This window comes from Colossoma macropomum, unplaced genomic scaffold (assembly GCF_904425465.1).
Source record: "Colossoma macropomum unplaced genomic scaffold, Colossoma_macropomum, whole genome shotgun sequence".
Classification (NCBI taxonomy): Eukaryota; Metazoa; Chordata; class Actinopteri; order Characiformes; family Serrasalmidae; genus Colossoma; species Colossoma macropomum.
The window spans coordinates 28,353,875-28,375,187 of NW_023494791.1; the positions used below are offsets into that span (position 1 = coordinate 28,353,875).

At 38.4% G+C, this 21,313-nt stretch overlaps 1 protein-coding gene across 1 annotated transcript in view; it reads left to right on the forward strand.

Moving 5' to 3' along the window:
• Positions 1-8,045: 8,045 nt before the first annotated feature.
• The window catches only part of mxd4 (MAX dimerization protein 4), a 34,211-nt gene continuing 20,943 nt past the window's right edge, over positions 8,046-21,313 (forward strand). Inside the window, exons 1-3 of the mRNA XM_036574778.1 lie at positions 8,046-8,290; positions 8,784-8,883; positions 12,330-12,359. Of these exons, the coding sequence (XP_036430671.1) occupies positions 8,227-8,290; positions 8,784-8,883; positions 12,330-12,359 (194 nt within the window). The 5' untranslated portion in view covers positions 8,046-8,226. The remainder of the gene's footprint in view (positions 8,291-8,783; positions 8,884-12,329; positions 12,360-21,313) is intronic.

The following is a 21,313-nucleotide window of genomic DNA, read 5'->3' on the forward strand; positions in this document are numbered from 1 at the left end:
GTTTCAACATTTGATATGTTGTCTTAATTTTCTATAATTTGCAATTAAATATAGGATTTAAATAATTTGCACATCATTGCATTCTGCTATATTTTGCACAGCGTCCTGACTTTTATAAATAGAGTTGTACAAAAAACAGTACTAATTCATTTTTACATGACCATTCTTTGTTACTTTACATTGAAAACTGATATATGTAAATGACCTCTGTTGTAATAGACTGCCATGTATTCAACTTCATTGCAAAGTCAGTCTGTCTAAATTGATGTAGGCTGAATGGGTGGGGTTAAATGGCTGAAGACTAAATAGGTGAGGCCAAACTGCTGTAGACTGAATAGGCAGATATATGTACATGTACTGGTTGTTCTGACTCTACAAAAACAATGAATTTAAAATAAGCTGCTTTTGCAGCTTAGTTTCCATACATTGAATGTATAAACTGGAGAGTGAGTAGTATGTTCTGAAACATAAATAATGGTTACACAATGTATTTTCTTTGATTATCTCTTTTATTTAAAAAAAAGTGATGTAAATTCAGTTTTACATGATATGGGCCCTTTAACTTGTAACCATTACCACAGTTTACCATACCCCTGTCCTTCATGTACAAACAGTGTTGTAATTTCACAGAAAACCACACTTAATAACCAATCAGCTGCTTTAAATGGCAGCCGTTTCTGAGTCAGTGACTTGGCACATTCAGTAAAATGTTGCGACTTGTTTCTCGCACTGTTGGAGCAGCTTTTACTGTTAAGGCCATGTTTCAAGTGAGGAAATGCACAATTATCTAACAGTTGTGACACAGCTACAAAGCGTTGTAATCTGGATGCAAGAAACCACAAATTTCAACTCATAAACTGTAGCAGTGAGGCCACAGGGTGCAGCCAGGCCTGCAGGGGGAGTCACACAGTCTGGTCAGTTTTCACTGGGGAAAGTATCAACAGAGTCGGCCTTTCCCAAGCCAGTCTCTCCCCACTCTCACTTCTAATTAAGGAGTTTCAGTGCATGGAAAAATCCTTGCTACTTTTCAGTGGAAAGAGGAAGCTGCCTGTATTGATTTAGCTATGTTGGAAATGAGGCAACCGAACTTGGAGAGAAAATAAAATATTAGCATAAAATATATAGTATTTTTGAGTTTTATTTTCACCACACACATTCCGTGATTTTTTTATGGATGTTGTGAAAAGGTTTTATGAGAAAAACGCTCCAAAGTCCAATGCAGATGACCAAAAATGACATTTGATTGATTTGCAAGGTGGAACTAACACCTGTATGCTATCTCCTGCATCCTGCTAAACATGTTTCAGTTCCATGGAGTGTTAAGTTGGCATTGCTGCTCACTTGCTATTTGATGGTCCTAGAGTCCTAATCCCCACTAATAGACATCTGAAATCATTCTGTAGTCGGTGTCATGCTCAGATTGATCACTGGCCTACCAATACTGTGTGCGAGTATTAACAGAGACCAGAATGTAACTGTAGCACAATTTAAGGTGGAATGGAAAATTCAAAAATGAACCTGGCAAAACAAACTTCAGCTTCATTTAGAAATGGACTGCCTTCTGAGTGCAAATTCCCAGCCTTGACCAACTATGGCTTTTAGTGGTCTGGTCTGGGTTTACTTTTGTGCAGTAATAGATGGCAATGCTGGAGTCACTGACTGGTGGTGGCAGTGTGTGCATTTTTATTAAAAACATAGGTTTTAGTATTGCCCTTAGTTTACGTGATGCAAATAGAATCAAAAATGAATGCTGATGATGCTTTGGAACTTCAGCTTGCCTAAAAGGTGACTTGCTGCAGTAAAAAAAAAAAAACAAGTTAAAATGGCTAGAGGTTAGCAGAGCAGCTAAGTTAGCTCTAACCTGGAGAGAAAGTTCCTTTGATCCCAGTAATGGCAAGTCGATTCCAAAAAAATAAATTCTTCAATTCCAATATGTCTGGGAGTCGGGGTCAACTCTTGGCTTGTGAACTCAATTTTTTGACTCAGTGTTTTTTCTTCATATTTGGCTCGAGTGACATAAGGTGGAACGGGGAAATTCAAATAAGAAGCTGACTTCAGCTTCGCACATTCTCCTGGGATTTGTTGACTTATGCCCAAGTGTAACTTTAAGAAGCAATTGTACTTCATTGTCAGTCCATGTAAATTAATCTCACTTACTTGCAACAGTCTTTGTTTTCTGTTTAGACACATAACATTTCTGTTAGCAACACGCTAACATATCGCCATCACTAAAGTTTTGCGCTGCTACACTATTGTGTGTCAACTACGCTTTTCCAAGGTACAATAATCTACATATCCTAAACTAAGCTAGGCCATTCTAAAACAAACTACAGCATTCTGTGCAAAGTTAAAGCATTCTACACCAAGCTACACCATTCTAAACCAAGCTACACCATTCTATACCAAGTTATACCTTTGTAAACTAAGCTACATCATAACTTGATACAGTAGTTCAGAATGGGTGGAGTAGGACAGACTCCTAGAAGGAGGAGTGTAGTATGCATATGCACAACTATACAACTGAATCATTTATCCACGGTCGAAAATTCAGTGTTCAAAAATTAAAAACGCTGGAATTCAGCAGTTTAAATCAAAATAAAATTTGAAGTTAAAAGTCAGATTCAGATTAAAGACAGATTACAGTTGAATTAAAGTACCAAGTGCTTATAAACGCTTAGAGCTAACTAAAGCACTGTGATTCATTCAGAATACAGGCTATAGTGAACATAGAGGTCTTAAAGCAGAATTTCAAAATAAAGCAAGATATCACCAAACTTTGAATGGACAGTGTAAAAGAAACATCTGCATTAAGCAGTTCTTTTCCAGTAACTATGATGTATGATGTTTGATGAGGAAAAATGCCACAGAACTTGTTCTTATTACCCAAAGTGAGGCCTGTAAGGATAATTGATTTGGCCTGCCAGACGTTTCCCAAAATTCACCTACCCCCATCCCCTGAAAGAACATTTTGTTATCACTTTTTATTTTTATTTTAAAATTAGATTTTTAACAGTAGTTTTAATAATATTTGAAAACTCTGGGATCTCTGTAGCAAAAAATGTACACTATATAGTCAAAAGTATTTAGATGCCTGGTCACCTACATAAGCTTGTTGGACAGCCAATGGGAATTAGTATGGAGTTGGCCCTCCTTTTGTAGTTATAACAGTCTCCAACTCCTCTGGGAAGGCTTTTACAAAATGATTTTGCAGTGTATCTGAGGGAACTTCATTCAGTCATTCCCATTGAGTCAAAAGAGCATTTGTGAGGTCAGGCACTGATGTTAGACGAAAAGGCCTGACTCACAATCAACGTTCCAGTTTATCCCAAAGGTATTCAGTAGGGTTAAGGTCAGGGCTCTGTGCCAGCCACTGGAGTTCCTCCACACCAAACTTGTCAAACCATGTCTTTATAGAGCTCACTTTGAGCACTGGAGCACAGTCATACTAGAACAGGAAAGGACCTTCCCCAAACTGTTGCCACAATGTCCTGCTTTGTGATTTTGCTTGGTCTACTGCTTCACTGTTGAACTGTTGTTGCTCCCTGATATTTCTGTTTCACAATAATAGCACTTACGGTTGACTGGGGCAGTTCCAGCAGGGCAGGAAAGGTGACATCCCATGAAATGTAAAGTCTCTGAGCTCTTCAGTATGATTCATTCTACTGCCATTGTATGTCTAAGAAAATTGCATGGTTACGTACTTGCTTTCATACACCTGTTAGCAATAGGTGTGGGTAAAATACTTATTTATACCATGTACTGTATTTTCAGGAAATTTCAAGACAAACCAGTATGCTTCTTATGTAAGGAATCAGTGTTATTTATATCAAACCAACTGTTTCGCCGGTGATACATTCAGAGTTTAGACATGTTCTCTTTTAAAATTTTAAATCTGCAGAAGTTGGTGTGCATATATATCTACAATGGCCTAGTAAAATGAATCAGCATGTGAAATTGGAGGTTTTCTATCATTACATAAAAGAAGCTCCATGCTGACATAAAAGCATACATGCTCCAAATTTTTCCACATATGTAAATGTAAGGCTGACAAGCTAGCTAGCTGTTGTGTCTTTTTGGCCAATACAAACATTACACTTTGCCCCCAAGGCAAAAGGTTTTTTACATCTAAAATGATGATATACCTTAGATAAGGGCTTTCATTCTAAACAAGCAGAAGCAAAAATGATTCCACTTATTTAATCAAATTATCTGTCTTCAAACAACTGATCAGCTGGTGGGCTCCTGCATTTCTGGAATGAATTACTGCTGTCACACTGGTCCTTTGCAGATAAGTTTGGACACCCCTGCCTCAGACAAACATCTAACAGTACACATTTGAATCATTAGATTACATGTAATTTTCATATTTTTATTCACAATTAAATATGAATTTTATATTATTTTGTTAAATAACAATTCCAAAAGACTGAATATAATGAAAACTTAAGAGATAAAAACTCACCTTTTAGTTATTTGGTTTAATCAGTTTGAAGACTTTCAGAACACAGAGAACCTTTTGACCAAAAACTAATTCAGATATGGACATGAATGCGTTATAAAGTCTCTGATGTTTCTTTGACACCTGGGGAGTGTGTTATTCATCCAGTTAAAGAACTCACAAACAAACATAACTGTGGGAAAATAATTAATAATTTATTGAGCCGAGAACTGGCTGCTATGAGAGAAAAACAGTGGAACAAAGACACACACACACACACTGCCAGTCACATCACAGCCAGCCACAAGCTTTTTCCATCCTAGTTGCTCTCAGTTTCACTGAGGTGATTCATTTTGTTATTTCTACATGCACTTTGATCTTTACAGCATTAATCTGCACTAAAACTTGGCTCTTCAAAATAAAATACATACAATCAGCAAGGCCTCAGCATGGAGCTAAATCCCTCTGTGTTTTTATATGACCTCATCATGCCCTGCTGCAAACATTAATACTATAATAGATGCACCGATTCAGAGAGGAAGCAGCAAGAGCAGTTTCCAATAGGTTTAGCATAAGCTTTCTGGAGTTCCCAGTAATATAAATATTACACACATATTACACTTGTACGCCAGTCAACCTGTCACTACCCTCCTACTTCTCCTTATGGTGTGCAGTAGTATGCAAAACTAGATGTTTTGTTGATTTTCTGAATGAAAATAAGCATACATCCTCTACAGAGAACACACTTTTGCACATTTTAATTAAAAATGACTGATTATTTGCTGGAATCTTTTTTCCCCAAAACTTAGCAAATAAATAGAAACTGTATACTAAAACATGCAGAAAGAAAGTTTGGTCCATGAAGAGGATGTGCTGTTTTTGTATTTTTTTCCACACCGAAGGGAAATCAGACGTATCATATGTGTAGTTCATTACATGACTAATTGCATAATTACTTATTTAACTAATTACATCATTATAATTATATATAAATTGTTCAATGTATAAAAAAGAGAATAATAACCAAACTCTTGAGGTTTAAACTAAATGAACCAAGTTGTGATGGATGACTATGAAGATGCATGATAAAATTATTAGTAAACACTATATTACTTTGAAGAGTCTCACACTGCAAAAAATGAATGTCTGTACAAGTGAAACCATCTTAAACGTAGTCAATATATAATGTTTTATTATATTTAAGCTATTACTTACAATATAAGATTATTCACCATACATAGACATTTTTTCTCTTTTTAGTAAAAAATTTTCATAAATCAATTTAGTAAAATTGATTTATTCCATTGGTAGATCATTTCCTTTGTTTTAAGTCTGCCTTAAAGCAGCCGGTTCAGTGCAATAATGTCCAGTTCCTAAAGTGGCACCATACCTGCACAGTTCAACAGTCCTGAAATAAGTCAAACTAACTACCAGTGCAGTGATGTAATTTCACTACATGAAGTTTCTTTAAAAAAGTAGAAATGTCTAGAAATAGAGTGAATAATCTTATGACATTCTATTACTAGGGAATTCCACTGATTTTTCAAATGTTCTGCGTAATTCAATTGTTGAGATGTAAACAAAGTCATTCCAGACATCTGGATCCTATCACCATACAGTTAAAAATTCTGACTTGGTAAGTGTCTCTACAATGGAGCATTTCACACCAAACCACTCTGAGGGACTTTTTTAACATCTCAACCAGGTAATTATGCAGAAACAATCTGTGAAATACCTCTTTAGAGTAGTCTCATGAAGATATATTTATATAGATTTAAACTGATTTCACTAGAAGAGATGTTATTTTCTGTAGTGTAAGGCATGTGCTAAATGTTCAAAACAATTGAGTGACAAAAAATACACATCATGATTTCTGAATGATAAACCAGCCTTTTCCTGAAAACCAAGTAAAACCTGAAGTAAACCTAGCGATGAAACTGGCTGAAATGTTTCATTTTCCTGTTCTATAGCAGGCCCAGACTGACCCCAACCACACACACATAAGCTCAGGAGGCTTCAAACACCTAAGTCACATTTTAGTAAGCATGGTTTGTGTGGCCACATGACTGTGTACCATGAAGCAGTCATGAGAAGAAGTGCTTAGCCATCAGTACGGGTTTTATATCAGTGTGGGTTTTACAGGGCTGTGCAAGAGAAAAGCTTTCAAAGAAGTGAAACAGAAATACACTGCTGTGCACTGCACTGTTATGCAGATGTACTTTAGCACCTACCGACCAACCTTGCCAGCCACTTCCCCTTTAATGACGCCATTTACTGATAGCTATGAAAATGTATTGGCATAGTTGATAGGAATAAGGGTCATAGAGCTGGAGACACTTAGCATTGTTGCAGATTTATATTTATGTTCCCTGATGGATCGTTTCTGCGGAAAACTATTATAACTGCATATTTTTAAATAGCTCAGAACTCTATGAATGCATTGTGGGAAAAGGAAGTTAATGGCATGCATGAGTCTCAGTATGCTCTTCCTCTTGCAAGTCAAGGCCCAGCCTTCTCCTACAACACTCCGGTTGCCATGTATACTCCTATTAAATCCCCATTAAACTAAGAAAAGCTGAACGGTTAGAGGTTATAGTCTCCACAGAAGAACAACACTCACCCCCCACCCCTACAGAATGGCATTTCCTCAGGCCTTACTTTCACACATTTTGACAAGGGTTGCTCCATCTATGTTGTAGAATACTATTACATTACTATGTTGTTTCATTAATCTGTAATTTGCAATTTGCGCACAAACCAAACAATTACCATGGTAAAAATCATATACACACACACGCATACACACACATACACACACACACACACATACAAACATCATATATATATATATATATATGTATATATATATATATATATATATATATATATATATCCTTTAAGAAATGAGTACAAGTGTTAGAAAGTGTTTTAGATTATTGGTTTTAGAAGCCCAGTTTCAGGCCAATATTTTAGGAAAAGGCTTCCATTTTCTTGTATAGCTACAGACATATGTGATTCATTAGTTTCATACATGTGATTTGAATTGAATTGTGAATCATATGACTTGTTTACTGTAAGACTTAATAAATAATAAACAGGGAACAGTGCATTATTTCTTCAGATTACAGTTACAGTTAAAAATCATAAATAGGGAACAATGTTTTACCTAACAAAAAATGAAAGTGATATCAATCGTGCATAATAAACAGTGAATAGTAAATGATGCTATTAGCTAACAAACATAAACGTGACTACTTCCACGAACCGCGCTGTTGCCCTGGCAACGTGGCTCACGTTCGAAAGGAAGTTAAAGAGACGCGCCCTCCGTATACGTCTACCAATCATTAGCCAGCACGGTGCCTGTTCGGCCAATAGGAGACGAGGGGCGGAGTCCGTCGCGCTGTTGCTAGGGCAGAGCTTTCAGCTTGTTACTATCACCGGCCGGCCAATCACACCCCGTTTCGCTGCGGATCAACAGCTAGAGCCTGAATTCTATTCACAGACACTCCTGATTGGACAAAACGCTTTCCTAAGCCCCACCTTTCGCGTTGTTCTGCTCCACCATTGGTACGTTGAGCCGCCAGTCAGCCCGGGAGGGTTTAGTTTAGGTGCAGTTGATGTGAATTTGTCTGCGAGTCTCTGAGACTCAGTTGTGAACCTTGCTGGCCAAATCGGGCGTTACCAACTTTAGTTTTTTTGTTTTATTTTTCAGTCTGATTTTTTTCAGGAACTGTATTATTTTGTAAATATATATTTTTTATTTCGTATTTTTGTACAAATTCGCCGGGATGGAACTTAATTCTCTTCTAATCCTCCTTGAGGCTGCAGAGTACTTGGAAAGAAGAGACAGAGGTATTTAGTCTTCGTGATAAAATGGTGCTTGTTGGGAATAAAATTCTGTTAACCTGTGTTAGTTAAAGGAAAGTGCCCATCGATTTATTGCTGTTGAACTGTGCAGGTATGGTGCCACTGTAGCTAGAGCTGGACATTACTGTATTGAACCGGCTGCTTTAAGCCAAATCCACGAAAAAGGTTCATAAATGTAGCTGACATGCCGCTCACACAGCATGAAACAGATAAACGTAGTGTGGATTACAAAAAAAACCCCCAAAAAAAACAAAAATAAAAAACTAATGCTAATGCTTATTTGTCATCAAATGGAAACAGCAGTCAGCCAGTCCTCGTAGTTTTTGCTGATGGGCTGTGAATCACATGCTTTCCTAAATGCTGCGTGAAAGTATAACGTTAATTTTCTGCTTTAATTCTGCTCAGCATTCATTTTCACGAGCTCAGTAGCACTTATTTAGCTAACTGTTAACGTTTATTTTGTGTACTTTGTCAATAGAGGCAGAACACGGTTACGCTTCTGTTTTACCGTACAATAGCGACTTTTCCAGAAAGAAGACGAAAGCGACGCCAATTTCAAGGAAAGCCCAGAGCAATAGGTAAATATTCTGGTTAATATCGTGGTAAATATGAAGTTGCTCCTTTTTTCCTTTCGCCATGCTCCTCTGTAAACAGTGCCACGCGTACAGCTGCTCCACTTTCTCTTTCACTCACTGTCTAACTAACCCTCAGCCTGCTGCACTAAAGTCGCTCATTTCAAACAGTACAAATCTGTCTTTACATCTCTCACACATTTCACACACATAAACGCTCTATACCCAGGTTAGGGTCTTCAGCAGTTCTGGCCCTTTTTTAGCCTTGTTTTGTCCCTGTCTGGCCTTGTTAGAGTGGGCTTTGAGCTGTTTGGGCCTCTAGTTCTGAAAACATTCACTTGACTCTTCTTTGCTGCAAGGAATACTTCTAACAGATGCAAAAAATAGAACCAAACTTGAAACTTTTAAGTAATCAAAGTCCAAAACATTACTTTATTGTAAACATTATACATGTTTTTTGTTAAATGAAAATATTTTATACTTTATATAATTTTAAACCTGATCAATAACCGCCTTCTCAGTGTGTTATGAATGTTTTCATGCAGTACAGTCACAGGTGGGCGTGGTGCTTAAAGCAGGTCAACCCTGCTCCCCCAAAACTTGCCCAAGAACTTCACCAGACTTTGGGCTTTCATATTCAGCACTGAAATGCACCTACTTTGTCTAGTTAATTAAATCCTGAAGCCTAAATCCAGCCTAAAAAGTCTGGCCTAGCTTTGGTTTCCAGAACGGATCTGCCTGTATTTTCTCCCCTCCCCCACTCTCAGCACACAAATCACTAGAACTTGAGGAAACAGTCAAGAAAACATACCATGGGGACTGTAAAATTTTTCTCAGTGCCAAAGCACCGACACAGATACTTTTTCCTCTTGGCTCTGGCAAGGCCCGGAGCTGCAGAAAGCATGCAGGCTGTGTTTATTTAGAGCAAAAGGGCATTTTCTTTCTGGAGACCTTTGTCAGTATAAGTAAATGGCCTGCTGTACAATGAAAAATTAACCAAATTCTCTAAACTGCTCAGTGAACGAGTTTTTAGGTCATAAAGGGCATGCAAGTTCAGTCTCATTTACCACGGTCTGTTTCACTACTTAAGCTAAAAGAAAAGCAGTAACACAGTTAAATTTACAGCAACAATTGCAGCTCGCTTTTTCACCTTTACAACCCATTAAGATGTAATATTTTTTCAGGGCATATGTGGATGAGTGTAGAGCTTTGTGTACACCGTAGTGGCCACATGCTAAAGCTTTACTCATTCAACTGTATGGGTCTGTATGTGGGTCCCTGCTTCAATTCTTCACTCTCATAACTACTGAACTTATGCATTAGGTTAATAGTAGTTACTGAATAATAAATATTAAGATTAGTATTATTAACTTAATAATAAGCCCATAGTTGGAAGAGTTAACCAATTTCAAACCAGTTCCAAATGTCTGATCCATATGTCTGATTACATACACTTAGGTAATGTCATGATGTCATGGCTAGATGGCTTCTGTCAAGTTTCCTCCTGCTGTCCCTAATTTGCACAAGTTTGAATAGAAGCTGCTTCTGCCCTGCAGAGATCCCTGGATCTCAGTCTGTTGCTGCAGCACTGTGAACACTGGCCTGGACTTAAAGATGTGCAGACTCAAAAACACCTGGCCTAACCCAGCAAACGCCCCATCTCACAAATTCCCAACCTCACAAATGCCCTATGTTGCACATGCTCAGCCTCACAAACAGCCAACCTCACACATGCCCAACCTTGCGAACACCCAATCTCACAAACGCCCAACCCCACAAGGGCTAAACCTCGCGAAAATATGCTTATACACCGTGAGAAGAGTACAAGTGAGAGACGTCAACAGTGTAACACAGGAGTTCGAAATTAACATGCCAGTGTATTTGTGTTTATTTATATTTGGATATTTTTTGCGTAGAATCCCCCAGTGTTTCCCAGTGTTTTGTGAACAGGTTGTTTGTTTTGAGACGGATGTAATTTTGCCCGACCTATACACACTCAAGGCCTGAAATAGCTGCATGTGTTGCAGCATGCCGAAATGTGTGTGTGTTGCTGTTGGTTCTTGACTTGTAATTTTATATTCACTAAGTAGAGGTGGATGAAGACGGTGTTCGGTGTTTGTCCCTGGGTGCACTCTGTCCTCCATCAAAAAGCAGATGTCGCACACAAAAAAGATTTTTTTAGCATGATGTAGTGCTGAGAGCAGAAACAGATGAAGAGCGTGTAAGGTGGGGGGGAAGGGCTTTAGGGAAAGGGTTGTTTTTTCTCTTAATTTCTTACTCTTCTCAACCGCCAAAACAGGACACCTCCTGAAACAACTGTGTGTTTGTGTAAGAGAAAGTTGAGGTTTTTTCACCTGTGGGCCAAAGTTGCCGAGTTTCCTTTTTTTAATCCAGATATACTTGATCAACCAAGAGGTATGGTGTGTGATGTTTGCCTCTTTAGTTTTAGCATTGGAGCTGTGAGGCTAATGTAGTAGTATATACTGCACCTGCTACCATTGACCAATTAAATATGGACAAAAATACTTTAATCCATGTTTGTAGAGAACAGTATGTCATACAATGTCAGAAAGTCTGTTTGAAATTACTTAACTTTGACATAGTTTGAAACAAGTGTGTAATGGTTTAGACATGCAGTTAGCACCATGCTAATTGGTGGTGTATTAACTTCCATTACTTGCTGTCATTGTTGGGGGTTATGTGGTACAAAGTAACGAGTTACAGAAATGTCATCACCTTGTCCTGTAAGAAAGTGTTCTAATGCTTCACAGTTTAAATTATTATATTTGCATTACTCACCTTTAAGAGAACAAAATTAATTCAAGTTATCTCTATATAAAAATTATCTGTGCCTGTCCTTTTATGTATTTTGCACATGTACATACTACCTCCATCAGCTTATTGCACGACTCTGTGTGTCATTACAGCGCATTACAGCTCATCCAGACCTGTGTGTGTATACCAGGGGTTCCTCATCACAGTCCTGGTGACCCCACGCTATGCACATCTAATCTAGCTCACCTGATTCAATTAATTAACAAGCTCCTCGTGGTCTAGGTCAGGTGTATATAGTAGAGAAAACAAATTTTCAGAGCGTGGGGTTGCCAGGATTGGGATTGAGAACTGGTGTATGGTGTTAGCAGACGAATGTGTGTGTGAGCAGACAAGAGTGTGTGTGTGTGTGTGTGGTGTAGATAAAACATGCAGCCTCCTTCTTGGGCTGTAGCTCATGTGCACACATGCACGCAGAATGACATGCTTATGTCATTCAAATGATGAAAACTCTGAAGCCAGAACAAAAAATAGTTAATATTTTACCACATTCAGGTTCAAGTTTAACAATAAAATGTAAAGTCACAGAAGAGTGTAGAAGTTGTTTGGTTAGAGTAATTTAGTGATTTTTGCTGTTTTCCGCTATACTCATCCATGTCTGTGTTTACTTGCCTTTCCAGATCGTCACACAATGAGCTGGAGAAACACAGGTAAGACGGATATTATGGTTTCCTAGTATTACTAACCTTGATGCTGTTTGTATATCCAGACGTCTTGTTTTAAAGGTTTCTAACATGATGTCATATGTATTACATTGGATTCATATGACATCCCTCTTTTTTCTCATATGCAGTAGGGTGGAAATTACTTTGTTAATTAATAGATGACAAAATTAATTATAGTGCTCTGTAATGTTTCTTGGATCCACACGGTCATTCTGACAGATTGAAATACAGCATATGAAGTGCAGGGGACGACATGGCTTCTATTGTTTACTTTTAAAAGAATTCTAGAATGCTCTGTAATTTTCATTTGATCCACGCATCCATTCTGACAAACTGCAATACACTACAGGAAGTGTAGGGGGTCATATGGCTTCATTTAGAAACAGCTCTGTAAGAAATTTGTGTATAGACAGAACTTCGAAGGATCATGGCAGCACAGAGAGAGAGTCGATAGATTAAACAATTATAGAAAAAGTTTTTAGTTGTAGCCCGAGTGTCCAGCCGAGTGTTCTGCAGTGATGTTCATACCGGCCGTGCTGTAGTAATACCTAATCACTTTCAGCAGAGCATCTGATCAACTCCTGCATGTAGTCAAGCACATACTCTCAGTAATCAGAATTCAGAGAGAAGCGTCACCTTTATTGTTTTTTTTTTTGTTTGTTTTGTTTGCAAACATTGTTGCCTTCAGATTTTGTAGCTAATTGTAGCTAAGTCCAGGCTGTACCTGGATACGCAGTAGTGCATAATGAGATATTCTCCCATGATGCTTTTAATTTTTCCCATAGTGCATCTCATTTCACCTTTGATGGTCTTCAGTTCTCCCATGATGCTCACTTTTCTCATTATGCTCCTCACTTTTCTCATGAAGCTCTTCACTTCTCTCCTTATGCTCCTCACTATTCCCTCTTTTGTGTTATGATGCTCCTCACTTCTCTCATGATGCTGCTCATGATTCTCATGATAGTTTGATGTTTGAGGCAAGTGTGTGATGTTTTAGACATGCATTTAGCACCATTGATGTACATACACTTGTTAGCAAGATTAGCCTTGTGGTTCTATTGCTAACCCTAAAGAAGCAAACTTTAGACACCAATCATCTTGTCTGATGGGCTACTTTGGGGCAAGGAGGGGGTGATTTTGTGAACTGTGGCTCTAATATGTTCGAGTGGTACAGTGCTGATTGCCCAATTCAGGTGGGGTCTGTTTGAACGTCTGGTTAAACAGTAGTGCTCAGGGTTAGATGGCGGTGCTTTTTTGTGACTCAGCTAAACAAGTTGGACAGTGTGATTAATGCTGTGCTCTATCAGTATATGCGTGCAGGATGTGGCATGTGCGTGTGTTTGCGTGACACTCTGTCATTCCTGCTCAGAGTTTGCTAGTCACATGCCTGAATGTGACTAAGAGTGCGTGTGTGGAGGAACATGCTCAGGCACATCCATCAGTAAAGCAGCTGAAAGAAATCTCCTGAAACATCTACTCAGGTTTAACCTGCAGGAGAAAGAGAAGCTCCAAGTGCCAAGACTGGCAGGTCCACCATCTTCAGAGTGTTTACAAGCAGTGAGACTACAGCTTTCAGAAATACTCCTACTTTTTCTCCAGTTTGCATCATCAAGGGGGGATTTCACACTGGCTCAAAAAGTGTGATGTAATTTCCTGTTGATGTTAACAAAGGAAAACCCTTGTTTACTAACATCCTCTTTACATGAACCAAGTTTGCTGCCATGGAAATGCCATAAAAAAGTGAAGAGCAGCCGTGGAGTTGCAGATACACTGTTAAAAATGGTTCCTACATTTTTTTTTAGCTTGGACGTTTCTTGTATAAGCTTAATTTATGGTACCTGTGCAGAGTCCTCTTATTCCTGTAAACATGTGGAAAATAACTGCAATATGCTGTTAAACCAGGACTTTGAGAGGTGAGGGTGATGGGAGCTGTATTTTTTCCTTTGTTTTATCTTCAGTATTTTTTAATGACACAAAACATTTACACACATGCTGTTGCTCTTAGTTTTGTGATCCCTAACACACAGAGACATCGTTCTGAGCTGAAATATGTGATCGTAATATGTTTTCATGTTTATTTTGGCTACAGAACTGTAATCTCTTTTTTAAAAAAAAAATGGGAGTGGGCTGGGTTAACGACATCCATAGAATCTTACAAAATTCAGGAATCTAGGCTCTAAATGGCGTCATTTACAGAGCAAAGCCATTAGGTCCTTTATATCATCGGTTTTTGTGGGAACATAAAGGTCACCTGATCAGGCATAAAGGCCATTAATCAAACATCTTTTGTAATACATGGTATGATATTCAACAAACATTAATTATATGTCTTAGCTACCTAAGTTCCTATCAGTAGCACCACATTCACCATCTGTAACAATGTTCCAGTTATTTAGTTGACAGTATTAGCTTACTTTGAGTTAGAAAGCCACTAACTTTATAAGGAGCCATTATCAGCTACTCTTAAGATAAAAAAACAATTAGTAGTTTTCAAACATTCCAATCCGAAGTGCAATAGTTGGTTTGTCCGGCTTGTCCTTTTGAATAAGCACTTTGCGACTTAGTCCTGGTCGACTTTTGAGATTGATCACACTTCCCTTTATTGATTATCCTTTGTTGGCTGCAACATCTTATGTATCAAGACTACATGGGTACCCATGATACTGCTGGCTAGTAAAATTCAATTTGCCTAATTAATGAATTTAATGACAACTTATTGTTATGTGGTCTGTTTTGATTTGTGTAAAGGAAAAATCTACATTTTTGACATTTTTAAACAAATGGGAGCCTGTCAATAAATGTATTATGTAACTATGTAATTAATTGTGGATTTAAATAGTAGAGCAGTAGTAATAACTTTTCTAAGGGTTAAACTCAGTGTCCTGTGCAGGACCTGTTGTAACCTGTAACCAAATGACATGGTCAGTATTAGAGTGTTTGAGAGCTAGAAGGTAACTCAGACTGCCAGCTCTGCCATTTTACACAAAGCCCTGCTGTCAGCATTTACTGCAATTCCACTTCCCTATTATAGAGAAGAGGTGAAAATTTCTCTGCTTTTACTGGCCTGAGCCTTAATACCGACCTGTTCAGCCTCTGATTCTCACTGGCTATCAAAGCCAAGTCAAGTTTGTTATCATCTTGTGCGCAGAGAAGTGAGTTTTGCTGTGCACTAAAGTTCATGGCCCCTTTATTGTGCCATTGACAAAGAAAGACACACATATATCCACACTATACAGTGAAAATGTGCAGAAGTACAAGAGACAGGAATGTAATGTTGTGCAATGTGTGCAAGTTTGATAGCAACAGATCAGCAGGTGTCATTTGTGCAAATTAACAGCAGTCCTAAGCATGGAACCACTGTTGGGAGCACAATGAGGATTCCCAGTGGGGCATGCAGTTGATCCACAAACAGAGAGAGAAAGAGAGAGGACGTGGCGTAACATAATGAGATGATTACAATCCAAATATAAGCCCTAAAATCCAGTCAAACTTACCAAACAATAAGAAAACTGATGAGGAAAAACATGGAGAAAAGTTCACCTCTGAAAAAGCCGAAAGAGTAGGGGGATAAATTATGCTAGAAAAATTATATTACTTATGCAAGAAGTGGCAAAATGCATAAAATGTGCATGCCATCTTCAGAGTGAGAACAGCAGAGTGTAGAAATGCTAAAGCACCAGCAGCTTGGTTACAATGGCTAATGTTGCTTATTATTCACTAGCTGTTAGCCACCCTACAAAGGTTAAAGGCTGAGTGAAAGGTTTAGCCAGGGCTGACAACCCTCACATATTGGCCTTTTCGATTCAGCACTGAAAACTGTAGCTGGGTGTTTGCAATTGTGTTGGGGGCTCAGGCAGTAACGCTTAGCACTCTCCTCATAGGTATTAATATTTGTTAAACTAAAATTTTTTTGATATCTTAAAAAAATTTATATTGAAATTAAATTTGAGCATTTGAGCATCATGGGTGGGCCAGTGATGAAAGAGAGTCCAGGCCCAGTTGCTGGTTACTGTTAACTAATTATATTGTATTTTGCCCTCATAAACTGTTCAACCAGTTCATCGGAGAGCTAACAACAAATTAGCACAACAGTGCTGAACAAGAACAACTAACATAACTTGTTTGGCATATTTGAGACGGAATTTCAGTGCCCCCACAGCCCCCTTCCACTTCACATTCCCCCATCATACCCTCCAACATAGCAACAATGTTGGCAGCCAAGGGTTAGGCTAATTTGCTGGCTAGCATTGCGCTGAGTGATGGGGGAGAAAAAGGGGCCGTACTACCCACCCAGGGGTGCATTTCCCAAAAGTGTTGTTAAACAGAACATATTTAAATGATAGAGAGACTGTCATTTCGAACACTCTTCATGGTTACTGCTCAACTTTTGGGAAGTGCAGTCCTGAGAGAGCGAGGCCAGTTGTGCTCTCTTGGTCTTTTAGACATGGATGGCTGTAGCATCACCTGGATTGAACGCACTGAAGAACGCACAAGAACGTCTCCTGATGATACGGCCAATGCTGAGGAGCCCACTTGGGAGCCCATAGCTAGGTGGTGTTAGCTACATAACCGTTTGTTTGTTGTTCCAGTCTAACTAAAGTGAACAGTTAGCATACACTGAAGGATGGTTGGTGTTTGACCATTGTGTGTTAGAATATGATTGGAGCTCTCCTTGTAGGCAGGTGTGTAAGAAGGGAGAAGTTATAAGAAAGAGAAAGAGGGAAAGGTTAAGGATAAAAAATGAAAGGAGGAATGAAGTCAGCATTGAGGAAGGAAATGAAGCCACTGCTGTTACGTTATAGCTGACTAACACAGGGCTTTTACAAGAGGTTATGAGTCAAAAGGTTGGACACACCTACTCCTGAACTTAGCTAGTTAGCTAACTAGGAATAAAAATGACTACCATCATTATGACAATGATGGCTACATAATTGTTTGTTAAGACTAAACTACTTTATCTAGCATGGTAGCTGATTTATTCTAGTCTAAATAAAGTGACCAGTGAATGTACACTGAAGGGTTGATTGTTAGTGTCTGGTTAATTGTGATGGGCCAATGTGTGGCGATTTTTTATCCCACCCTATTCCATGAATAGTACTTCTAATGGAAAGCTAATGGAATGCTAGTCAACTGCTTAAAGATTGGCAGGGGGCCACTAAACCCAGCCTGTCCTGGTCAGCACAGTTCTTTGACCATTATTCACATCCACTTGTACTGACCGGCTGTGTAATGTGTGTAGGTCCCAGTATCAGTGTTAGTGACCATCTCCCACACACAGACAGAGCCATGCTTATTTTAGCCATGACTCAGCCTGTGTGTGTAATCACGTGTTCTAGAGCGATTCATTCGCCAAAAAAATGCTGCTGTGTGTCTGTGTGTCAGGGAAGGCGCTTCTCCCTTGTGTTTATGTCGGCAAGATTGAGTGTTTATAAAGCTCCAGTGTTAGCGTGTAGAGTACGTGTAAAGAATTTGGACACTCATTCTTATCAGGGTTATTATCTTTAAAAAATATGCAGATATACTCATTAACATAAAATTTAAAAAAGCAGTTTTCAAAAATCCAAAACTAAATCAAAACTATTATGTCCACTGCAACACTGACTACAGCAGATGTGTACTTTTTGGCAGCAAAGGAAACGCAGTGCTAAAAGTAATTCTGAAAGGGAATAATGTGCAGTGTGCTGTGACTCTGTGTGCGGAGTACAAACACAGCAAACTGCGTCTGAGCTTTTAGTGACTGATTAGCAGGTAGCGTATGAACAGCAATACTTAAACATCTTAAGCGAGAAGACATGTTAGTGCAGAGGTTCATGGAGATGTAGATGGCAATTTACAGATGAGTTGAATCTCCTGTGTGCTGGACACAGGCCTGGAATCGAAGACTCTTGATATTCAGTGCACACTTGTAGCAAAGGTGTGGGCACCCCTGGCAAAATTACAGATGTTGATTTTTAAAGTTCAAAGAAGTAAACAAAACTCTGCAGCAAAATATTAAAACAAATAATTTTCTTTCTGCAAATGCTAATGCACAGTTACTTTACATTGTGTTAAATGTATAAAAAAATAAAATAGTAACAGTGGCATACAAGTATACAAGTTTGGACACTCTTCCAGTTGTAAAGTCTCAGAACTTAATTAAGTCATTAGGCCTTGTTTGACTCATTAGGACCAGTTAGGCAGATCAAGATTCATCATTAGGAATTGGCTAACAGCAGCTATAGGTTGCTCTAAGCAGCTGGCTGAAAAAGAAGCTAATTGATGCCTACAAACCAGGAGAAAGCTATAAAAATATCAGACTGCTTCCAGCTCGCAATTTTCACTGTCCAAAAGAAAAGGCAGTTATGCTGGCTCGAAAGGCAAAGCAAAACCCCCATATTACAGCAAGGGAGTTGCAGGAAGGTTTAGCTGACAGCAGAGTGGTAGTATAGCATTCTGCTTGCATAAACATGATCTGCATGGAAGAGTCATCAGAAGGAAACCTTACTTGAAACTCATCTCAAAAGTCAGTGTCTGCCAACAACATCTAACAAAAACCATCGGGAGTAGCCGTATCTAAACATTTAACTGCTACTGTGCTCATTTTGTAGTGTTACTGTTATCCAGTGCTAGTGTAGCTGCAGTGGCATCATTTCCTTCCTCTGTGCTGATTTCACTCCTTATTTCTCTCTCTGTCTCTGTTAACTCCTCCCTTCTGATTTATCTCATTGGTTTCCCTGTACAGTGGAAGCTAAATGAAACATACTCTTTCATCTTGCGCACCTGTGTAAAGATGTGATCACATTTACAGTTTCACTGTTTTACTGTTAGATGTGGCCACAGTAAGTGGAGGATTAGGGAGTTTATTTATAATTCTGCAGTGCTATTGCCCTTTCTGTTCTGAGTAAAGTGGGTAAGGTAGAGATTTCTTAAAAAACAACACACACTGCATCTCTGATAGGTTGGCAGGTGTGTTTCTACCAGTGGTTATAGTGTGCTGACCAACGATTTCATTACAGCTTAGGAAACAATTGCATCATGAAATCTCAAATTTCAAGCCTCCTTCTTAAATCAAGGTGTCACTAATGCATAATAGAATTTAATGTTTACTGTGATATAGGCAACTTCCAGTAGCGTTTCAGTAGAATCATGTCATATTTATTATCTTTTTTATACAATAATAACTTGTGTATCATAAATTGGTATGTCATTAAATAGATCGCAAAAGCTATTTTTAGTTGTTTTATCGAATATTTCATTTGGATCAGTACATGAAAATCAAGGAATTATGGACATTAATTTAATAATTATGATTTGTTATGCAGCTTTCTTAGTTCTTTTAGAATCATACATATATGTTGTACACCTCTGGTATCATGCCAGATCCATGTAGTTGCACAGAACGATTATCTAAGAATCATTTTATACATCATTTAAACTCCTGAACAGTAGCGTAGTTAACATTAGCATTGCTATCACTAGTACTAGTGTTGCTGTCACTGTCAGTTATTGTGCTAGTTGCTAATTAACAGTTGCTAACCTGTTTGAACGGTGTTTTTCTGTCTTACCATGGTTAATTTGCCAATGATAACATTTTGATGACCAGCGGCCGTGATTTTGAAGGAGAGAGGCAGCTGAAGGTTGTTAGTGTTGTTCCTTAAGATTAAAAAAAAATAAATTCAGTCAGGAGCATCCAAACAGTAGCCCTCTGGTACTCCAGATGTGTGTGTGTGTGTGTGGAGAATCTACGAGCTCTGATCTACGAGCTCACAGAGAATTCAGGTCAGACACACACACACACACACACACACACACGGTGGAATGTTGAGTTGTGTAAGAGTGAGTGGAGGTGGAGTGTTAGAGGCATATTACACTGAATCGATTATTCACTTTATTAAAACTAGAAATATATTGCTGCAGTCACCACTATTAAAATGCTTTCACTTTAAAGCACACGCTGGATAATAATTAAGTTATTAAAATAATAACTTAAAATAATCCAACACTCAGCATTTGTGGCTGACTTGGTAGTTGACCAATAAGTCGACATCTGTGCTAACCTAAATCTTATTATCAAAATCATGAAAAACAGAAAAAGTAGAATGTAAACCAGAATATTTGTTGTCGATTGCTGTTTTTAGAATAATCAGGGAATTACAGCTAGCTAGTTTGCCAGTGCTAGCATTGTAAGCTGTTTGCCAGCAGAATGAGGTTTTTGAGGTGTTTTAAGGATCTTATATTTTAAGGTGACCAGATTTCTGAAATGAGATCCAGGGACATTTCCAGTTCGGCAGTCAATATATTATTAAAATATCCATTGTTTTTATTTATGAAATGAAAAAGGCGAGACAGTTCCAGTTTCATGTATTTTGACCATGGTAACTGTTGCACTGTAATAAACTATGGGGAAGGCTGACTGATAAAAGTGGGTACTAAGTAACTTTGAAAACCATGTCAGAAAATCATACGGTAGCCTACCATGGTGAGTGAAGCTATGGTAAAATATGGAAAAAAGACTCTTGGCTATAGCTCAATAGCCAGACCCTAAACACACCCCTGGCCTAGCTCCAGTTCTGGGGAGACAGAAACGTCTGCTATCAGCATATGCCATTTGTCATAAACGGAGGGTTGAAAAAAAAAAATTATGCACTCTGAAGATTGCATGGTGACTTACATTAGGTAAATTCTATGCCTATACAAATCAGTACCACAAGGTAATAGCCTACTCCTCTCTTGAACCGTAAACGTGTGTGCACATAACAGTGCAGTATAGCATTTCATGTCAGTCTAACCTTGCATTAGCTACTTATTAAAGATAGCTAGGAAGCAAGATAGCTAATTTGGCTGCTATAAATAGCTGCATAAAATGCACAAAAAACGATTCAGTTGTTGGTCGCATTATTATGGTTATATTACAGTTAATGGGTGAAATGTGATTGTGACAGGTCTAGAGCAGGAGAGTA